Genomic DNA, 20620 nt, shown 5'->3' with positions numbered 1-20620 from the left:
TTGGATTCATTTAATTCTGCAAATATCTAGACCTAATATGGTAACATTTTAATCGACCACTTTATTCAAATTTTCTACAACTCTAAAAAGGTATTTACTTGTTAAATAATGTTTTTTATAAATTTTTTTATTTTTAGACTTTGATGTGCACAATTTTGTATATCCAGTATAATGACAGAGGACAGGATAATCTGCAAGTGATGGCATTATTTACTTCTGCTTCATTTAATTTAAATACGAAAAAATGCAAATCAGTTAAATAAGATTCATTAAGTGAGAATGAGAAGAGTTTTATTACTGACATCAGAGGATTTTTACTCCTACCAATGTTAATATTTTTTTTGCACTAAATTAAAAAGAATGTTTCCACAGCTTAAACCATCGTTCATCCTTAAAAATTAAACACATTCACATGGCAAACTGCAGTGTCTCTTGTTATATGACATTTAAAGATAAAAATGCTAAATAAACAAATGAATGGTCACAACAGAACCAGATACAATGGATAAAGTGCATGTAAATTGTTTACATTCATTTGTTAAAATAAATCAGTTTGAAACATTTTTTCCTCCTTTTAAAAATAATTGTAAGCCTATTATTAAGCTTATCATTTAAGTTCAAACATTGGCACAACATCCAAGTATCTGCTGTTCTCTGCTTAATGTCTTTATTCTGTGGGTGGCCGAGCTAATTGGCTGGGCCGGCCCGATGAGAGCTGAGGAATTCTCACGGAGAGCAAAGACAATGTTTGGTTTGACGGCCGCGGTCGACAGTTTCTAAATCTGAAGTAGGAGGCAGTCAATCAAGTTTGTGATGTTTCTTCACTTACTCTTTCTGAGTGGATCCGAACAAGCTCAACGATCTCTTTGTGTGCACTATATGAGGAAGTCTTTATAAAACTTTGTGACAGCTGTGGGTAAATACGTTTCATCAGTATGAACAGAAAAAAAGAAAGAAAAGCACTTTGTCCGTTTGGATCGTTGTACTCATGTTGATCACCTTAGATACAGAAAGATAGAGAAAGAACTTTAACACGGATTAACACAAATTAATTCTCTGTAAGACGCTTATAAAACTGCTATTAACTGATGACACCAAATGACTTATTGCAAATCCCCTTGTCTCTTATATCATATTCGCTTAGAGACACAAATTTAGAATTTGTGCAGTTGTAAAACACGGATTGAAGATTTATTTGTGGATTATGAGGAGCTGATTATTGTGTTACACTAACGGACATTAACAAGTAAAGAGGAGGAGAAACAGGAAAAGCAATAACAGGATTTCATAGCATTGAATTAAAACAAGAACCCTGATAAGCCTGAAATCCAAAACATGAACAATACAGAGTATACATTTACTCTGGATACAGAGTACAACCTGTATTGAGCTGTATATATACTGATATAAATATATACTGATATATACTAATTGATATTTATTATTAAACTATAGATGATTTACCATCATACTTTTAAACCCGGTCAATATGACCATTTAACTGAGTAAATTACATTAAATGTTGTGTTAATAAGGTCCTAAACTTAACACTGAACCCTGCAGTGTGTTGAAATCAATACATTGATGAAACAGTCTAGCGTTTGAGACCCCTCGCTGGCAGCCCTTCCCCTAATTAGAAGCAGAGCAGGAAACAATCTTCCTGTCTGATGACATCATCTCTAAATCCGTGAGTGAGACAGGGGTGACCTCAGCCCCATGGATTTGCTCTGCATTTCTTGACACCCAAACAAAATCCAACAAAAGCACCTTGTGACGACTCGATTATCTTTAGAGACGGTGGTGTGAACAGGTGGGTGGCGCCCACCTTTAATGTACCAACGCTGACTGTTTTTTCCACAACATCGGGTCATCCATTCACAGGGTTTCATTACGTAAAACCCCTGCATATCTATTAAAAGTATTCAAAGAAATAGGCCATGATGTGTGTGAGCATGAGTTCCCAAATTATTGCCAATTTCTGCCTGCTTTCATGTGTTTTTTCCCTCGCAACACTGTTGCTGCGTGTCTGGACTTGTTTTAAAGCCCCTTCAAACGCTTCTATCATGACCATTTCCCTCAGAGCATCATCTTGAAACGGTGCCAGATATAAAGCGGTAACAGCATGTCGAGCCAGTGTTTTTGGATGAGTTTTAAAGAGTCCCGGAGAAGAAAGGGGGGATAAATAATAACAGCACTGAAAGGAAAAGCGTAATAAGGGCCTAGTTTTCTTAGGGAAGTGGGAGCTTTCATCTTTCTATAACAATGATGTTCTCAATGAGTCCACAGGCCTGTGTTTAGTCCAGGAAGCTATGAGTGGTCGACATGAAAGGCTCCAGTCGGACTGTACAGACCGGCCTCTCGCTGGAAAATGCTATCTGGCCTCCCCTTTCTTCTCCTCTCCTTTGCTCTCCCCTCCTCCTCCTCCTCCCACATGATAAAGGTAATGGGGAGCTGTGTGGCGTGCAGTGACAGTAAACTATAGTAAAATGGTTGTCTATGATTTTGCCCCCCCCCTCCCTCTCCAGTGCTATCCCCTGTCTGAGGCCCCCAGGGTTTTGGAAATGGAGCATATTTTTTTCCGGCCTGCTCTGATGTCACATGCCGGCCTGTTTGCAGCTGTTGCATGCTTTACAACTCTGTGTTTACAGGCACTTCTCAGCTTAAGGTCTGCCAACACCAAAACTCTCATATTCCACATTTCATAAATACTTAGTCCATCTCTCTTTTCCTTCCTCTCTCGCTCTCCCTCCCTCTCTTTTTCTCTCTCATTACCTGGATTTGGATTCCGTCTTTCCTGAGCCGCTCTCTTTCTCTCACTAATGACTCCTAATTGGTGTGTGAGCTGTATGTGGGAACAGGTAAAATGTGTTGCCAGATGGTTGTGCTGTTTTTGTTGTTGTTGTTGTTGTTGTTGTTGTTTCTTTTTTGTCTTTCCCAAAAGCCATATTTCCCCACGCCGGCCTGCCTGTAGACGTGTTAAATCATCACAAAAACAAAAAGATTAGACGCTCTGGATTAAAAGGTTGAAGAGAACAGGCTCACTGTGCTCACTTATGCATTCATTTGGCCGTCTTTGAATCACACATATTAATGAAATCCTGCTTAGAATGAAATTATTTTAGTTCCAGTTTGTTGGGGTTCCCATGCAGAAAATCTGCATGGGTTTTTTTTGCCCGGAATTAAACATTTTTTTTCTCTCTCTCTGTCTAAATCCGCTCACACATTTGTTTTCCGTCCCACCCACTTGCCTTTATCTTTTTCATACCCACCTCCCCTCCCTTCCCCCTCGTCCTTTTCCTCTGTGCCTCAGCACTTAGAGGCTTAAGAGAGGGATGTACCACGCGAGCCACTCCCTTCTGACAGCCTCCCCTTCCCACAGTGTGGAATGGTAGACTCCTGCTTTGCATAAGTTTCCTCTGAGTGGGTTGTGTGTGTGTGTGGAGGCCAGTACTGAAAGAATTATTACTCCCTTTTGAACGATTTGGATGTATGTCTAGAGAGGAAGCCAGTGTGCTGCTGTAGTGTTACCTCTATTGCTTATAAATAAGCTATAATGTATTGCGCCTACCCTGTCCCTGGAATGGGCAGTAACTCTTTAATGTATTACTACAACGGGAAATCGGTGAGTAGTCTCTTTGGGAATGTGTGTGTTTTGGACTGAGGAGATCTGGAAGAAGTGAATGAGTGTGTGTGTGTGAGAGAGAGAGAGTGTGACTGTTGGTGTCAGTCTGCTTGTCCATCTGACTGTCCTTATTCTATCTATTTAAAATGAAAGCACTGTGTTCCCTATGTCTGTGCGTGTGTGTGTGTGTGTGTGTGTGCGTGTGTGTGCGTGTGTGTGTGTGTCAGAGTCAGAGTGTGGATGCATGTACCCAAGGCTCCTCTTACGGCTTTTCCATTACATCAGTTAAAGCTGCAGTTCCAGTCTCTTTACTGTGTTATAAACTTATTTAAGCATGCTTCTATATTCTTTTTTGTACCCCGGCTAAACAAGTAAACACTCTGGGCTACACTTAAAAAGAAGTTATGCCATTTAGAAAAAAAAAAAAAAGTTCTCTCACACTCAGAATCAAACGGTGCGGAATAAGAAAGTTTTTTGCAGCCTTGAATTTATTTTCACTGGCTGGTTGCTTCAGCTCCGAGACTGGGTTGAAATAATAACAAGTGGGAGTCTGGGAATGATTAAGGGAAAGAGGCAGCCTGTTGAGGTTAGACTTTCCTGTTTGCAGATTGAGCTCCAAGCACCAATGTTGCTCTTATTCCAGCTGTTTTTAATCATTTTGGCATTCTTGACGCCACAGGGAGCCTAATGTGATTTCTGTACTTCTCTGTAATGACCTCTTTGATTTTTGTCACTCTGAAAACATTTTCTGTGTGAGCATGTTTATTTTCTGGGTAAATACATGCATCTTTTCCTGTAAATCTGTGCATGCGTGTTTCTCCTGCACTTGCACTTGAAGGCACCGAGGTGACACTGTTGTTTTGAGTTACTGGTCGAGCTTGTGCTGCAGAAAGTTTTGAGAAGGTGATCAGTCTGTTTTTTTTTTTAAGTTTTTGAAAAAAACAATTCTGCGGGATGATGAATCCGCTCAAGGACATAGTCTCACAATAGTGAGATAAGCTCTCTCGTGCATTTCAGTAATCCTTAAGTAATGATCCTGTCATAAGCAAATTACACTGGCACATTTCCACCTGTCATTGCATGTGCTGTTTCGGCTGTTACATAAAGGGCATATGCAACTAACGGAACAATAAAGAGGTTAGGTTTTTAACGATGTTCTATTGAAAAGGTCATCTTACTCAAGCTTGTGTTTCAACTTTCCTTATAAGCCATTACAGCATTTCCTCTTTGTTCGCTGTGCACAAAAGACAACTTTGATCTTTTTCATAAGTATTAACAGGCTTGTGTTACAGTTGGTGATGGGGAGAAAATTGATAGCATGTGGAGCGAATAGGCAAAATTTATGATCAAAAGCACTTGTTAAATAACTGGCATCAATTTTTTTTTTTGTTTCCCTGCAAGGGGAAAAGAAATATGGCACTCATTCTTTGCATGAACTTGATCCACATTAATTTGTTGTAAGGCAGAGTTGCACAGCAAACTCACCATCTGGAGCACTGGGAGAATTCACAGTGGGCCGTTGGCTTGTGAGCTGGTGGCACAGAACCAATACGGATGGAGAAATTCACTGATCTTTCTTCCGTTGCCTATTAGTGAAAAATAATAAAAATGAAGCGAGAGACCTGCAGCGCCGTCGCCGTCGCCACCACAACAAGTGGAATGTCATCAGATTTCATCTTAAATAATAAAAACACAAGAGACACAACATGTGTTCATTTAGATGTGACACTCCTGCTTTTGTTGTTATTGTTTTCGCAGGGCAACAGGTTATATCATGCTTACATTAACAGAAGCTAATCCCTACATCTCCCTCATGTTCACATATGTTGCACATTCGTTCAAGCATGAGCGCTTGACTACATGTGCAACACAGTCAGGTGTGGGGTGAGGGGGTGTCTGTGTGTTGAACTATCATAGTGTCTATACCGTACGTATAAGACACATATGTTGTGAGGAGTTCATGAGGTTGCATCGATGCCAAAACCACATTTTTGTGGCTCTAGCGACTGGAAGGTATTCTGCTGTGTTGTTACTCTATTTTTAGAGAAGCAGACTCCCAGAAGGCTGCTCTTCTGTCACTATGTGCACTTGGATGAAAGATTTTCCTACAAGGAGAAAAGCAAATATATTAAATTACTTGTTTTTCTTACATAACAACTAAAGTCATGCATACATTTACATATTGATGCAGATACAACATTATATGCTTTGACCTAAATGTTGTGGGGTGTGTCACTGGTGTTTATGGAAGATTGCAGATAGTTAGATTTCTTATCTATTTTCTTCTGTTACATTTAAAATTGTATTTACCTGTGATTATTTGTTGTGTAATCTTATTATTTGCATAATAAGACAAGGTGTCATGTGTCTTTTTTGCAAACTAAACCACAGAAGTGTGTTAGACTTAGACTTGAAACAAAATGCCCCAGAGATATGGTTCGATTCCAAGTAATGACATACAGCTCAGAAACAGGACAGCCCATTAAGGGTGCGTTTGAACTTCTCTCTTTGAGCTTCTTGGCTAATAGCCCGATTTTTTTTTTTTACCCAAGTTTGTATTTTTTTTTAATATTTCCCTTCCCTTCCTGTTATTACCCTCAGTACTGGCTGACAGATTGTGTTTTGACATGTGATAGTTTGATTGGCGTGGCACAAACTTCAAAGGTGGGGGTACCGCAAGGCTGTGAGACACGGTGTGACAAGGTGTGCAGGATATAGTCTCAGTGAGGTCTGGTGAAGTCAGGATACAGGATTGAGCCAATAACTCAATACAGTGTCTTTTATTTGAAGCAAGGTTTTATGACCAAAATATAAAGTTATGTCCTTCTTACTGTCTAATTAGATTTCAATATTTTTATTGTCGTATATTTTATGGCAGTGCAATCATTACCAGTAGTGAAATGTTGTATCTCAGAGCCAACTCAAGTTTACAAAGTAGTACCATAAATATAGTATAGTCGGCAGAAAAATGTTAGGGTGGCAGTAATTAGTTTTAAAAAGCTATATGTCCATTGCTGAGGAGGAATGTAATCTGCAAATATATATTTTCTCTTCACAGATGTAGCTTTGATGCATCAGAAAAGTTAAATTGAAGCTTCCTGAATATTACATTGGTGCAGATTTTTAGTTGTATATTTGTTTTTCCTTTATAAACCATGCCCGCTGCAGCTCAAACAGATTATAGGTCTGTGTTGCTGTGCTGAACCGTGTGAGTGACGGCTTTTAATTAATGGTCTTGTAAAAGGAAACCCAGGCGGGCCCTCTCCTCCATAGGCTGGCGGAATGAGGCACCCAGTGTTTGAGATGGTTTATTAATGTCTTGACTGGTTAGCCCAGGGTAAAAAGGACAATTAGCATTATCCGCTGCCATATGCTGCCCATTGAGCGTCTGACAGAGGCGGAAGACAAAAGCCTGGGCTCCCGTGTGTGAGGCTAACCTGAGATCTCCATGGATCTCCTATCAACCCTGGTCACATGTGTAAGCCAGAGGACCCAGGAGAGCTCCACCTCTCCCAGAGCACTTTAATTACACACCCAGACAACAACACACTGGAGTCCTGCTCACTCAGCAGAGCCAACAGCCCCGAGTCCCCCTTAAGCTGCGTTCCACACAGATATAATGAGCGAGTGATTGGACTGAATTTATAAACCTTGGTTGTGATGCCTTTTTCCCACCAGCGCTGTGTCATAAAACAACTTAAACAAGTAAACAACCTTTGTAGCCGTCACCCCACCTGCAGGCATTGGTAAACAATCTTAGAGGAGTGGGCTAGAGGAGTGTGATGTTAGGACACTGAAGGAGGGATGGGCTCGGACTGGAAACGTGCAGGTGGAACCTTGCTGGCACGTCTGCCTCTGATTAGTGTTACACTACGGCGGGGTCATCGAGTCTTGCCTCTGCACTCCGACTCACTCCCTCACCCTCTCTCTCCCTCCATCTGGAGTGGATGAAGTCAGTCACCACATCACTGGTGTTTGGCTTCCACTGTCTTTGATCCTCCCACCTAGCTTGGCACATACACACACACACACACACACACACACACACACACACACACACACACACACACACACACACACACACACACACACACACACACACGCACACACACACGCACACACACACTGTACAACAGCGTGCCCATTATGCCTCCCCTTTCCATCTACCACCAGCTTGCAGGCCCAAAATATAAAGAAAGTAAAGCAGGCTGATTTTGAAACACTTATTTGATTTCCGCCTCTTTGGAAATGCTGTAATTTGCCAGGCATTTAGTCGACGCGTGTAAGCGGGTATCATTATACTTCCATTAGAGGCTGAGTTGATCTGAAATGCAAATACCCCTGATAATCCACTCCTCCCTTCATGAGCTTGACTGCTTGCTAGTCATTAAAGTGTGTGTGTGTTTGTGTGTTTGTGGGTGTTTGTGTGTTCAGAGCCACATCTTCAGTTCATGTGTTGTTCAGTACATGTGTTGTTACTTACTCTGTGGGATAGCATACTTTTATGTGACAAAATTCTTAATTGGGATTTTACTTTGCATTAATCATAAGAAATCTTTGTTTCATTTCAACAACCTTATGTATAAAAGCCTCTGTACTCTACACTTAGAGATGTATCCCTCAATGCTTTTCAGCATGTTAATATTTATTTTTCTCCTGGCAGGTGTATGCACCATCTCCAAATTCAGAAGACTACAACAGAGATTCACCGTCTTATTCTTCTCCTAAACCCTCCGGCAGTATGTTCGCAAGCACTTTCTTCGGTAAGTTTAAAAGACAAAGACCTATCTGATGTTGCACCTGAACAGAATTTAACATGATGTCTTTATTTTCAATGTCATCTTATACCACGCACGTTTCAAAATGTGTTCCCTATGTCTATTTTTGTGTACAATTGTTGCTGTGTGTTAATGTGTTATTTCCAAAGGACTTGTTTTGCTTTCACGAATATGGTTTGTTAATTCATCACCAGTTTTCACTGACATAAAGAGGCAAAAATATTGGACCGAAATACTTTCAATTCCAATATTTGGATGTTGCCAGACTCAGTTGTTTTGACAGTATTCAGTAATATTTAGTCTGTAGTCAGTCTTTATTTCAGTGTGGCTGACTCACACATCTAGACGGAGGAGCAGCGTTCTTTGTTGGTTTCAGCTTTGTGTTATGTCAGCTGTGTTCAAGACGAGGGTCATGTTTCAGTCCCATGAGTAAAAAAAAATTGAAATTAAGTACGCCTTGGATGACCCCCTCCTTGAAAGTTATAAGGGTATGGTTGAAGGTTAGCCTCTGTCCGGCTCTGAGTCACAACTAAACTATGAATTGTGGCCGTCAATTCAATGAATTTTATACTAAAATGATGTATTATTGTATTATTATTGTTATTATTTTAGATGGTACCCACAGTTCATCTGACCCGTGGAACTCGCCCAATGGGATCAGCCAGTCTGGTTATGGGGGAATGCTCGCAGGATCTTCATCTCACATGCCACAGTCAGGAAACTTCACCAGCCTGCACTCACACGACCGTTTGGTAAGCAGCACCGCTCGGCAGGTGATAAATAAGCATATATGTGATCATTGATTGCTATAAGCCTGTTTTGCAGTCACACTTACAAAAGGTATCCGGTGAGTACTGTTCAGCACATGCCGCTTGTAAATTATTTTTCAGTCCTGCCGCCCCACAGCAGAGCTCCATTAGTGGGAGTGTGTGTGCGTCTTAAGTTGTTTTCTGGTTATTATCAGTCAGGGGACCGCTGACCCTCTTTGTGTCGGCGTTTGATCTGATCTTGTCTGCCTGCCTGCTTCAGCTGGCTGGGCATCACAGGGAGCCTGCAGATGCCGCCTGCCCTCTCTTTAGCTCAAATTGAGAGACCCAAAAAAAACCTTTTCTTTCTGTCACACACACAAAAGCACATTTTTGACCCAAATCTGAGCTTTTCTGTTCTTTTTTTAATCTTCCAGAATTACCCCACACACTCGGTCTCTCCAGAAATCAACTCCAGTCTTCCTCCCATGTCCAGCTTCCATCGGAGCAACACCAGCACTTCACCATTCGTCAACGCAGCGCACAGCGCATCCGTCAACACAGCCGATGGGGTCATGGGTACGTTCTCGTGTTAACAGTTCTGCTACCTGCTCTAATCCACTTGCTGTACGTGCATTCTGTAAAGGTAGCAAGTCAAGCGGTCGGACAGCTGCTTTGTGTACCGTGGCTACTCTTCATTTGTCTTTGCTGTTACAGTGTCTCTGTCTGTGTTTTCTTAGCTGCTGCAAATCGAGGGAACGCCACTGGAAGCTCACAGACTGGAGACGCACTGGGCAAGGCTTTAGCCTCGGTGAGTCAAAACTCCACTATTAACTTGTCTGAGTCCGGCTCACCGCAGATGTGCATCCCTGATCTAACAGCATTTGGATTTTAAACAACTATGGTTCATTCTATTAATCTGAAAATGAATATTTTTTGTGTTGCATCAATGTGGCTTTCCTGTCAACCACCACAGAAGTCTCTTTTCATCCCCTCAAGTTTGACATCCAACCTCAACACACCCATATACTCAAATCAAAGACAGAATAATGGTGTGTCTCTGTCTCTAAAGAAGGTGACCTTAATAATCACGCCAAGAATTAACTGCTCCGCTGAATGCTGATTAAAAAAGCCCAGAGGAGTTGTTTGGAGTTGTTTTTTGGCCTAAGCCTGGATAATTGTGGGCTTAAACTAAGAGCATTCAAGAAAGAGAATTGTACATGAAAAATACCTCTAAACCAATGGATTACTTTGTAAAACCATCCACGGGTATCTGTTGCATCCTGTAAGGTATCATAACAGGTGTTTGTCCCCCTGTAGGTTCATTAGAGAAGGAAACTGATCACATCGCACATCAACTGATTATAAATTATTATAAATTATGGTTGGATTCTGTCTTCTTTATCAAAGGTTCCTAAAGCTCTATTGCAGCTCTGTCATAGTAGATACAGTAGAGAACATGGGGGAGAAGGGGGATTTGCCATTTAAATGAAACTAGAGATTTGAGAGTAACCATTCACTCCTTTAACATTTAACCTTGAACATGAACCTTTATGATATTTATACTGTTCCATAATAGAATTATGACACAAGCAGATAAAGGTTACGGAGAACAAAAGTTGAGACACAAGTCAAAGTTAACGAAACTGGACCAAATTGAATTGTAACAGTATAAAATGCACTTGAACATAACATAATGGAGTATTTCTTATCTTCTTTAAGTCGTATCCTTCACTGCTCCTCATACTGTCCAACTGGGAAAAAATAATATCTCAGGAGCTGCTTTTACTTTTTGCTTTTGTCATAAATTTTGCCAAACCTTATCAATATAGTCTTTTACATGTCACACAGACACAATGTGTGCATTAACATACTGACATTAGACGTATGAAGCAACAGTTTAATTTCACACATCCTGGCCACAGCTGGACGTTTTAGGGGGGGAATATTTCTCACTGGGGCGAAAATCCAAAGTATGAGATTTTGGGGATGGTAATAACAAATTAAGTCCTTTATATTTGCAGACTCAGTTCTATTAGCATGACAAAGCTCAAGTGAAATGGACACGGTTGGACTGTGGATGGGGGAGGGTGTTTGGAGCAGGGGGCACAGGGGAGTTTATAACTGCTGTGGCTCGTCTCCACGGGCCGCACATTGTGGCGCTTTTGTTCTCCGCCCTTTTAAATTGGCCGTGCTTATTGGCCCGGTGCCGCCTGTGGGAGCGTAACTGATGACGAGGTGGAGCTTCATTTATTCCAGTAAAATGAGCCATCTTTCACTTTGAATGCAAACCTCAGCGGCCAGTGGGGGAGAAGAATAGAAAGTCATATATTGTCGGGTCAGAAGTCACAGTTATAAGGGGCTTTCCTTTGAGAAAGTAAGAAATATTTGTTTTGAGGCTCATTGGTCTCCGGCCCAGTGGTGACCACATTAATAATCCTTCTTAGTTTATGATTGAATTGCGTGTGTGAGAGTGACGATGCTCAGCAGAGAGAAAAACTGAGATTGTAGAAAAACATATATAGTCACATCCTCCCTTTAGGCATGGGCTGCTCTCTCCTCCTCCTCCTCCTCCTCCTCCTCCTCCTCCTCCTCCTCCTCCTCCACACGTCCATGAAACCTTTATCCTGATTCTCCAAGTTGATTGAAAAACTAAAGCCCAGAGATCAAGATTGAATAAGGAGATTATTAATAATGAGTGGGTTCTGTCATCCCCACACAAGTCAAATGGTTTCCTGCAAGCTCAATTTTATTTTAACTTGGAGGAGAAATCTCTGTGGATCTGCCGGGTTTTTTTCTTCGCTAATTAGTCAGGATCCACACATAATACCCTGAGTTCTCTGAGACATGTTCCATTATGGCGCAATATCCTCTTATTAAAGAGAGGGGGGGGGAATCAGGGATGTGTTTGTGCTTTAATCCAGCATTTGTTTAAACAAATGAAATCCCAGTAGAAGTTCTGAAGATGTAATCTCCTCGTTCCCTTGTGATTGACATGTCATCCTTAAACTCAGTGACCTCAGTGTAACCTAGCAGAGGATGCACCGACACAATAACATTACTGTGATTATCACAGCAGTACAACTGAAGTAAATTTGACTCTGTTTGTGGCGTCATGCAGAAAATAGGGACTGAATAGATAAGTAATAGATGAGTAAACAACGTTGAAATACTGCTAGATTTTGATCTATGGCTGGCTCACCATAGAATCTAGTGCAGGCTGACACGCAGCCCATGATATTTTCTGTTGTAGGCTTAACAGGGTTTCCAGGTTGGGCGTCTGCGCTTCTTGAAACCACAGTGGAATAATAACTGGAGTCACTCGAAGAGGGACTGAGCTTGTGTGCAAGTGAAAAACAAACTGCCCCTATAAACCTGCATGTTTTTATGGGTTTCTTCATGAGTAAAACACTGACCTTTCAGCTGTGGGTCATGTTCAGACTGTCAGACTTAATTCAACCAATTGTGCTTTTTTAATTATTCAAATGAATTAAATATTTCAAATGACTGCAAAAGTCTCCAGATTACAACTGGCTAGATCTGGATTTTTATTTAGATATTAACCAAATTGCACACACTTATATATATATATATATCAATCCCCTAAATATCACTCATCAAGGTCCATAAATTAAACCCTGAGAAAGCGGTGAAAATTAAAAAAACAGCAGTGTAATCTCGCAATGTAAAAGAAAGAGATAAAAAAATATTCCTGGATACGCTCCTCTGTCCACATCCATTGCAAAATGTAATGGTTTGGCCCATGTCCCATCCTCCCACCAAGTTTCGTGGAAATCCGTCCTGTAGTTTTTGTGTAATCCTGCAGACAAATCAACTGACCAACAAATAAACCAACCAACCTACAGACAGGGGTGGAAACATAACCTCCTCGGTGGAAGTAAAAACCAAACAGCGACCTGTGATGTTTTATTATTTACTTACACTCTCTCTTTCTGTCTGTTTCCACAGATTTACTCACCCGACCACACTAGCAGTAGTTTCCCCTCCAACCCGTCAACACCAGTGGGTTCTCCTTCACCTCTGACAGCCACAGCAGGAGCTGCCTCAGCTGGCAGCGTGGTGACTGCAGCCGGCACCCCCTCTGGAAGGCCAGGTACACCGCCACGCCTCCCATTTTTAATATCATACACACCTCATGTACACTTAGATGCCAGCTGTAGGATAAAAAAATATACATCTTTGAAACTGCTTTGTAAAGCCAGTGACAGACACACATCACATTGCTAGAATTAAGCCTTGTCCTGGAAGAGTCGAGCTAATTAGGAGGCCTTCATGAATATGACTTAAATTCATTTAATTACTTTATCTACATGCTGCATTACTCGGAATAAACCCCAAGCAGAATGAAGTTGGAAAACTTTCCCCAAAACTTAATTTAATACCCCTTTTAGCTTTAGAGTAGGTCTAATCATTTGGTACTCATCCTCATGCTTTATCTATGCCTGGGCAGTTAATGCCATTTTTACATTAATCCATCCTAAAAGACAGCTTAGTTCATTCTGGGATGAGGCTGCACATTCGTGGAAACAACAGTTATGAGTTAGTATTTCAGATCATACCAAGACAACTTTTATTAAACGTGTTTCTCATGAGAAACATCAAACATTAATCTCAAGGCCAACAAAGAGAAGTGGTTCTTTGTACCATATTTAGCTACCAGCTGCTTCCTATCTGCAATGTCTGAACACACAAAGTTATGTGAGTTTCCCTAAAGGAAAATCCTTGATAATGAATCAGTTTAGCAAACTTGTTCTGATTTTAACAAACCACTTTCACCTTAAAACACCATGACTTGCTGATCCAGTGTCCAGAACTTTAGCTTGGATGTACTTCATGTTGACTCCTGGTGAAATCACTGACTAGTTTCTCAGCTTTTTAGAGAGGGCTTTGTTCATGTTCGTAAAATCACATCCAGTGTAAAGACAAGTTTTGTTTTAGATTTTATTTTAAAATCTTTGAAATATACCATCCCCTGAAATGACAGTGTAAATTTAAAAAAAGACCGGGGCTGTGGTTTTGAGGGTGCGCAGGGATTTGGAAATCTTGTAATGAAAGCGTTTAAACGTTTTTCATATTTTCCTCTTTAGCAAAACTGTCATCCATATTTTTATGATTCATAACAGTGGCTCATGGCACTCATCCTACTTTGGAATAATACACATTTAAAAAACACATTTCCACATATGTGTTTGACAGTTTGTGCTTTTATGTTAGGTAGACAGGCAGACTAACCTCTCTGAACCCCTGTCTCTTCTAACCTATACAGCTATACAACTAAAGGAGGTTCCTGTTTGTAATATACTGTGTTATTTAGTACATTAAAAAAACAAGAGACATGTGTCTTTGAGGAATTTGCATTTTCTGATGTGGTGACAGAGACGTGGAGAGAGTAATGGAAAGTAAATGAGTCGAGACAGTAAGGGAAAGCCCGGTGTGTTGCTTTAGTGGACAGTTGTGTCATGTGTGGTAATGGAGTGGCGGCAGCTGTCTCTATGTGTGCCCCCTTCATCCTCAGCTGTTGCCCTGCCCCATGGACAGCTGTTCCCTCCAACACACACTGAGACACACACACACACACACACACAGACAGACAGACACGCAAACACGAACCAGGCTGCAAAAGGCCTTGTTTATGTGCCAGTGGGTAAGGGAGGGTGGCTGTGACTCAGCTGATGAGGAGGTCTATGAGGGCCCCGCACAGGGAGATCTCCCTCTTGACCTCTTTACAGTACAGCACACCACACCTCACAGCATAACAATGGCACGTATAGACTTTTTACAATGTAATGTTAAAATACCTGGAAATACATGCTATAACTATTGCAAGTTTTTATGATAAGAAAATGTAATGCAGTGTCAGTTTTTATTAATGGCCGTCATGTTATATAGAATAAATCAACAGCAGCACCCTAAAATAAATACATGTGGAATTGGGGGGGAAATGGATATTGTGTCACTAGCTGTGCTTCTGGGTTTACAACTTTAAAACTGGCACAAAATTTGGCTCGCTGTTGACGTGAGCCACCAAATCCATTCATCATTAGGATTACACCAATGTACAGCACATTACTCACGACTGGTTTGTTCAATTAGCCCTCTCCGGTGCACGTGGGGACTAAAGCCCCAGGCTAATTTTTCATAGCCGCCAGCCAGTAGAGACTCATGTGGAGTATCTGTCTCACTCACCTGGGAGAAGGCTGAGGCAGGGAGACTTTTTCATTTCCTCTCCCAAAGTCACTTTTAATAGTCTTTTAATTAAAGTCTTCTTTCTCCAAGGCTGAGTGTGTGAGGAAACATGAAAACTCAAGTAAGGAAGACCACAGAGGTTTAGTGAGAAATTTCACTGGAATGAATAAATGGAAATACTTGTTTTACAGTTTGAGCTCAGCGGAGGTGTGATTTTACGTTTGTTAATTAGTTGTGTTATACTCGGTTGCTTTCTCTCTATCGTGGTAGTCTGGTTTTTGCACACGATGGTTTTGTGTGTTTGATATAAACACATAAAACTTTGACAAACGCTGAGCAATTAGTGTTAAAATATTGCATCACTCTCCTCACAGAAGAGACTCAGAATGCCACTCTGCACTTTTTTTAGCTTTTAGATAACTTTAAATTAAGAGTGAATAAAATTTGATCCCACTCAGCATTCCCCAGCCCTCTCCTAAATGACTCCCCTCAGCCTGTTCTGCATTTTTCACTGGCTTGCTTTTAGAAGAAGTTGAGAACAGTGCAGAGTGGGATTTTAGAGTTACACTAAATAATAGATACCCAAAACAAAGTCTCCATCTGTAGTTTGTGCTACAGTGGACTCCATTCACCAGGATGTAGGCTGGGTTTGGCATCTTTTCACCAATAATGGACACCAGAAGAGCTCTGAGTGCTGCGAGCTGGAAAGGCCCACGGACATCCTATCCTGTAAATAACCTGGAAAGGTTCATTTTTGTCAAATTCCATTAAGGTTATTTGATTTTATAATGCTTTGCCTCCTCTTGCACGTGGCAGGCAGGTTAGTTGGAAGATTGCGCTTCAGAAAGAGGAAAGAAAGAAATTCTGCAGCTGGAAATGTGATCAGCAGATGTGGATTCCTTTTCCTTTGCTCTAATTGACACCAGATCAAATTAGCTTGATTCGCTTCCCTGCACTGGCCTGCAGATTAACTTTTTCTGGCTCATGTAAATGTATTATATCCAGTGTGAACTTCTTCCAGCCAAAGGTAAATTGTAATCCCTCGGATCTTAAATTTCTCTATTTAGATTATGTGACTAAATTGCATGATTTTTCGTGTGGAATGAAAATAGGGAATGTGCCAAAGTAGATTTGGCTTCATGAGACAAATTAGTACAAATGAAGCAGCGATACTCCCAATGAGAATCCTGTAAAAATACACACTGAGACACACTGAGTATGTTGCGACTATATCACCATTCATATAAGTGTCTGACGAAAACCTAATGAGGAACATAACTCAACAATACCAGCTGACTGAATCCAGATGTTTTGCATATTTCCTTCATCAAAAAACCCCTGATGAAGGCCATGTGTCGAAACACTGTTCAAACACTGCATTTTTGGTCACACTGTGTTTATATCGACTTTAAGTTTCCACAAAGGAGTGTGAAGGAAAACTAGTGTCAGATTAGTCAGTGGTCACATTGTTCTCCAGGCTCTCATAGCAATGCTTATTAATGTGCAGATGCAGCGTACATCTGCACAGTATGGAAGTGGGCGTGAAATGAACAAACTCTCCGCTGGCTCATGTTTTCAGGATGCAGTCCAGCCATCAGGAAGTGATGCAGTTGAGTCCAGAAAGATAAAAATATCTCATGTAGAACAACAAGAAACCAGAAAATCAGGATGTCAGTGTGTGATGGCTGCCTGTTATTGTGTGTGTCAGTTAGCAGTGTATCGGTGCACCCAGTGAGGAAGGATACAGCAATCAGCCATGATGATGTATAACGGAATAAGGGGATTTCTAAAGTTGACCTCTGATAAATCTCTTTTGTTTCTCCCTAGGTAACCACCAGTGGCCCCGTGGTAGCGGACAGACCCCCTCCTCTCCGAATTATGAGAACTCCCTTCACTCATTGGTAAGATCGCTGTCCTCTGTATCAGTGAGCCCACGTTATGATGGATGCTCACTTTGGATCCGTTACTCATGAAGGACCCAGCTAGCATTTCAGGGAGATTCCTGTCCGACAAATGTTTTGCTGGGGAAGGGGTGGGGGGGGGGTTAGAGGAATAACCAAACTGAACAATACCTGTCTCTTGGGGCTTGCCATCTGTCCTCTGCTCCGAGCGCCAGGGCGGGGATGACAGTTGGGGGGTTGGGTTTAGTTGAGGGGGCTGGTGTCGGGGTGACAGCTGTTTGCTGAACCACATCTTCAGGATTCCTCTGCTGCCACGCGGCCAGAGCCACAGATCACCTTTCATGTAACCTGCTCCGTGATGCATGTCATGTATTTACATCCCCTGCTCTTTAATGTAAGAATATTTAATTATGGGGCTCACATAACAGCAGTACAAACAGATTTTGTAATAAATAAACTATAAAAAAAAGACAGACCATGGTCTTAACCAGTGTTAATTGTGGTGTTTTTTATCGTTTACATATTGTCCATTTTCATTTTGAACCCACAGATATGTCTGCCATTTTCAAAAGCTGCTTGGTGTTAGTTACTCTGCTGCTCTGCTGCACGTCCTCGGAGCTGTAAGCTTTGGTGATTCCTGAAAATCAATAAAGGGAGGATGCAGAGAGATACTGCTGCAAAATCCACATTTTACTCACATTTATTGTTAAATCCCAAAGCTGTTAATAATATTGGACATGACTTTATAAGGCCAGAGTCCAGCTGCAGCCTTATCACATAGTTCCCTTCACTCAGCCAACGGCTTGTGAAGAGGACACAGAACATGAACCACGTAGATGTTTCCTCACACTCTGGCACAAGCTTTGTTTTGTGGCCACCGTAGATAAGTCAAGGTCACGATCAAAGTGAATAGTGTTAGATAACTCATCTCACAGGCTGTTGACAACCTGTGGGCCATAATGGAAAAAATGTGCAACCCCTAATTTGAATCGTAACTGCATGACTAATGGAATTAAATAGTATTCAAATATTCCAGAGTCATTTATCATTAGTGGTTTAAAATGACTTATATTACTGTTTTAATGTTGTCAGGATTTTTTTGGGGGGGCGTGTACTGTAATAAAAGCAAGGATCACGGTTCATAGGTAGTTGAGTCAGAACTATTTGGGACATTAGAGAGTCTTGGTAGTTCTATGAAAGTGATGCACAACTGTCTAATCAAGCCAGTGAACAATTTGATTACAGACATAATGACTGATCTTGTTAGTGGTTTTGGGCCACTGACACTATTTTATATTAGATTAGACTTCTGTATTGTGAAAAGTAGCCACAAATCTTTCTTGTAAAGTGGTCAATTGCTTCATATTAATTCGATTTATTGGAAATCATGGCTTGATTTTAGAAATATAACCAAGAGAAATGCATTATATTTATGGCGTAAGGTGACTCGGACAATGGACAACACAGGAATTACATTTATTCCAAAAGAGAAATAACAAAACACAACGCTTTGAAGCCAGTTGTGCAAATAAACGTTTGTGCACGATAGTAAATGTGAAGTTGAAGATGTGACCTATAATGTTTAAGGGTTGTTAAATGTAAACAACTAAAATGTCCATAGAGTGAATGGTCTGATGCTGCATGCTTGCTTCTTGTCTGCGTCTTTACAGAAACAATCTTTCCACAGTGTGTTTCTCGTAGATTTATAGATACTGATCTTTTCTCATAATCCTCTCTCATTCTTATTTGACTTTGCCAGAAAAACAGAGTTCATCAGCAGTTGCATGAGCATCTCCATGATGCCATGTCTTTCTTAAAGGATGTCTGCGAGGTACTCTTCAGATAGAGCCTTTAATCACTACATGTTTCATACATCTTTGCGTTCCTCATTTTGCTCGACCTGCAGTCCATAACCCTCACAGTGAAATGCAGTTTCATTTTTTTTTTTTTTGTTGCCATATTGTCATGTTATGTTGTATTTTAAGCTTCTCCAGCTTGAAGTAATCATCTTAGGTGCAGTTAAATTCTAAATAATTGTTGAAGCACCTCAAGCGCATCTGTCTGTTATTCAGTTAAAATGCATGACGACTTCTACACCTCAAGCTGGAATGGCTCTGTTGATCTTGCATTTGAATTGCCTTCTTTATCTTATGTTTCAGTTTTTTGTTGTTGTTTCCAAGTCCACACCACACAATCAGTGTTTTCAATTTTAGTCCTTATGTGCTTATACTAAGCTGCTCTGTCCTTCTTTTCCTCTCTTCTCCCTCTCCCTAACCCTGCGCTCCTCAATCCCTCCGGTCCCTCCAGTCTCGAATGGAGGACCGTCTGGACAGATTGGATGATGCAATCCTTGTTCTGAGGAACCATGCAGTGGGCTCCACTACCAGTCTGCCCAGCGACATACACAGTCTGCTGGGACAGGCGCAAAATGGGCCAATGGCAGCCATTGGAGCTAACTTCCCCGCCTCGGCATTGGTTCCAAGTCGGACAGCAGCGATGGTATGAGAAAGTTTTCTGTGTGTTTAGAGTGTTGCATGAGGCCAGAGAGAAAACACATTTTTTTATTGGTATTTTTCTGACTCATCAACAAATGAAGCCCCACCCACCTGTTAAAAACAGATTTCCTAGCATGAGTAAAAACTAGACATTTTCCCACACATGAACAGTCGAATTTATCCTGACATATTTTCCATAAGTGTAATAGCTGGCCGAAGCCTCAACCTCCTCTCGAGAGCGGCTGTTTACACAAGGGTGGAAGAGAAATGAGAAAAACAGGCGTAATGGAGTGAAGTTGAGCTTTGGTGAAGGAAGTGTTTGTGTGTTGCACTCTTTTTAGAGTCAAAGTCAAAGCCTTTCGGAGACTCAGGGGAGAGCAGGACTCAGTATAAATCATGATGTGTTCACTCATCCTCCATCTGAGGTATTTCACTTTAAAAAGCCAAGAGATTTGAAGACATCTGCAGTGGAAATTAAAGCGTTACGGCTCGTCCAACTGTAATCTGGAGGTGTTTGAAAATAATATGGGTCACATGCAATAATACAAAAAGAAACAATGCTGATTCACTTTTAATAAGTAGATGATCAGGTTACTTTTACTGGGAAGTTACTGGTATCAAATGATGAAAGGAAAAGTCACAGAAGGAAAGATAAACAGATTTAGTAATTTGTTATTTTAAGTCGTATTTATTTCTCCCATGATAAACATTAAATTAGATATAACCATCAGATACAGAACAAATTTACATGTGGTTTTGTAGAAGTTAAGCTGCACAGTTTTATGCTTTTTATCAGATGAAAACACCGACATATTCATTTTAAATATTTCTTTATTAAAATGATTCCATTCAAGTATTATCAGTTTTTTTT

The 20620-nt window shown here is 40.9% G+C and overlaps 1 protein-coding gene across 5 annotated transcripts in view; it reads left to right on the top strand.

Moving 5' to 3' along the window:
• tcf12 (transcription factor 12) overlaps positions 1-20620 on the top strand; it is a 72280-nt gene that overhangs the window by 45477 nt on the left and 6183 nt on the right. For 4 of the 5 annotated variants that reach the window (XM_035152077.2, XM_035152066.2, XM_035152057.2 and 1 more), the window contains exons 9-15: positions 8286-8385; positions 9013-9152; positions 9584-9725; positions 9887-9957; positions 13116-13260; positions 17181-17254; positions 19562-19753. In XM_035152077.2, the coding sequence (XP_035007968.1) occupies positions 8286-8385; positions 9013-9152; positions 9584-9725; positions 9887-9957; positions 13116-13260; positions 17181-17254; positions 19562-19753 (864 nt within the window). Of the gene's footprint in view, positions 1-3362; positions 3623-8285; positions 8386-9012; positions 9153-9583; positions 9726-9886; positions 9958-13115; positions 13261-17180; positions 17255-19561; positions 19754-20620 lie in introns of those variants that run through there. The other variant, XM_035152085.2, reaches the window with a different exon arrangement.

This window comes from Hippoglossus stenolepis, chromosome 1, assembly GCF_022539355.2.
Source record: "Hippoglossus stenolepis isolate QCI-W04-F060 chromosome 1, HSTE1.2, whole genome shotgun sequence".
NCBI lineage: Eukaryota > Metazoa > Chordata > Actinopteri > Pleuronectiformes > Pleuronectidae > Hippoglossus > Hippoglossus stenolepis.
Note: the sequence above shows the minus strand (reverse complement) of the source record. Positions and strands in the feature narration are given on the sequence as shown.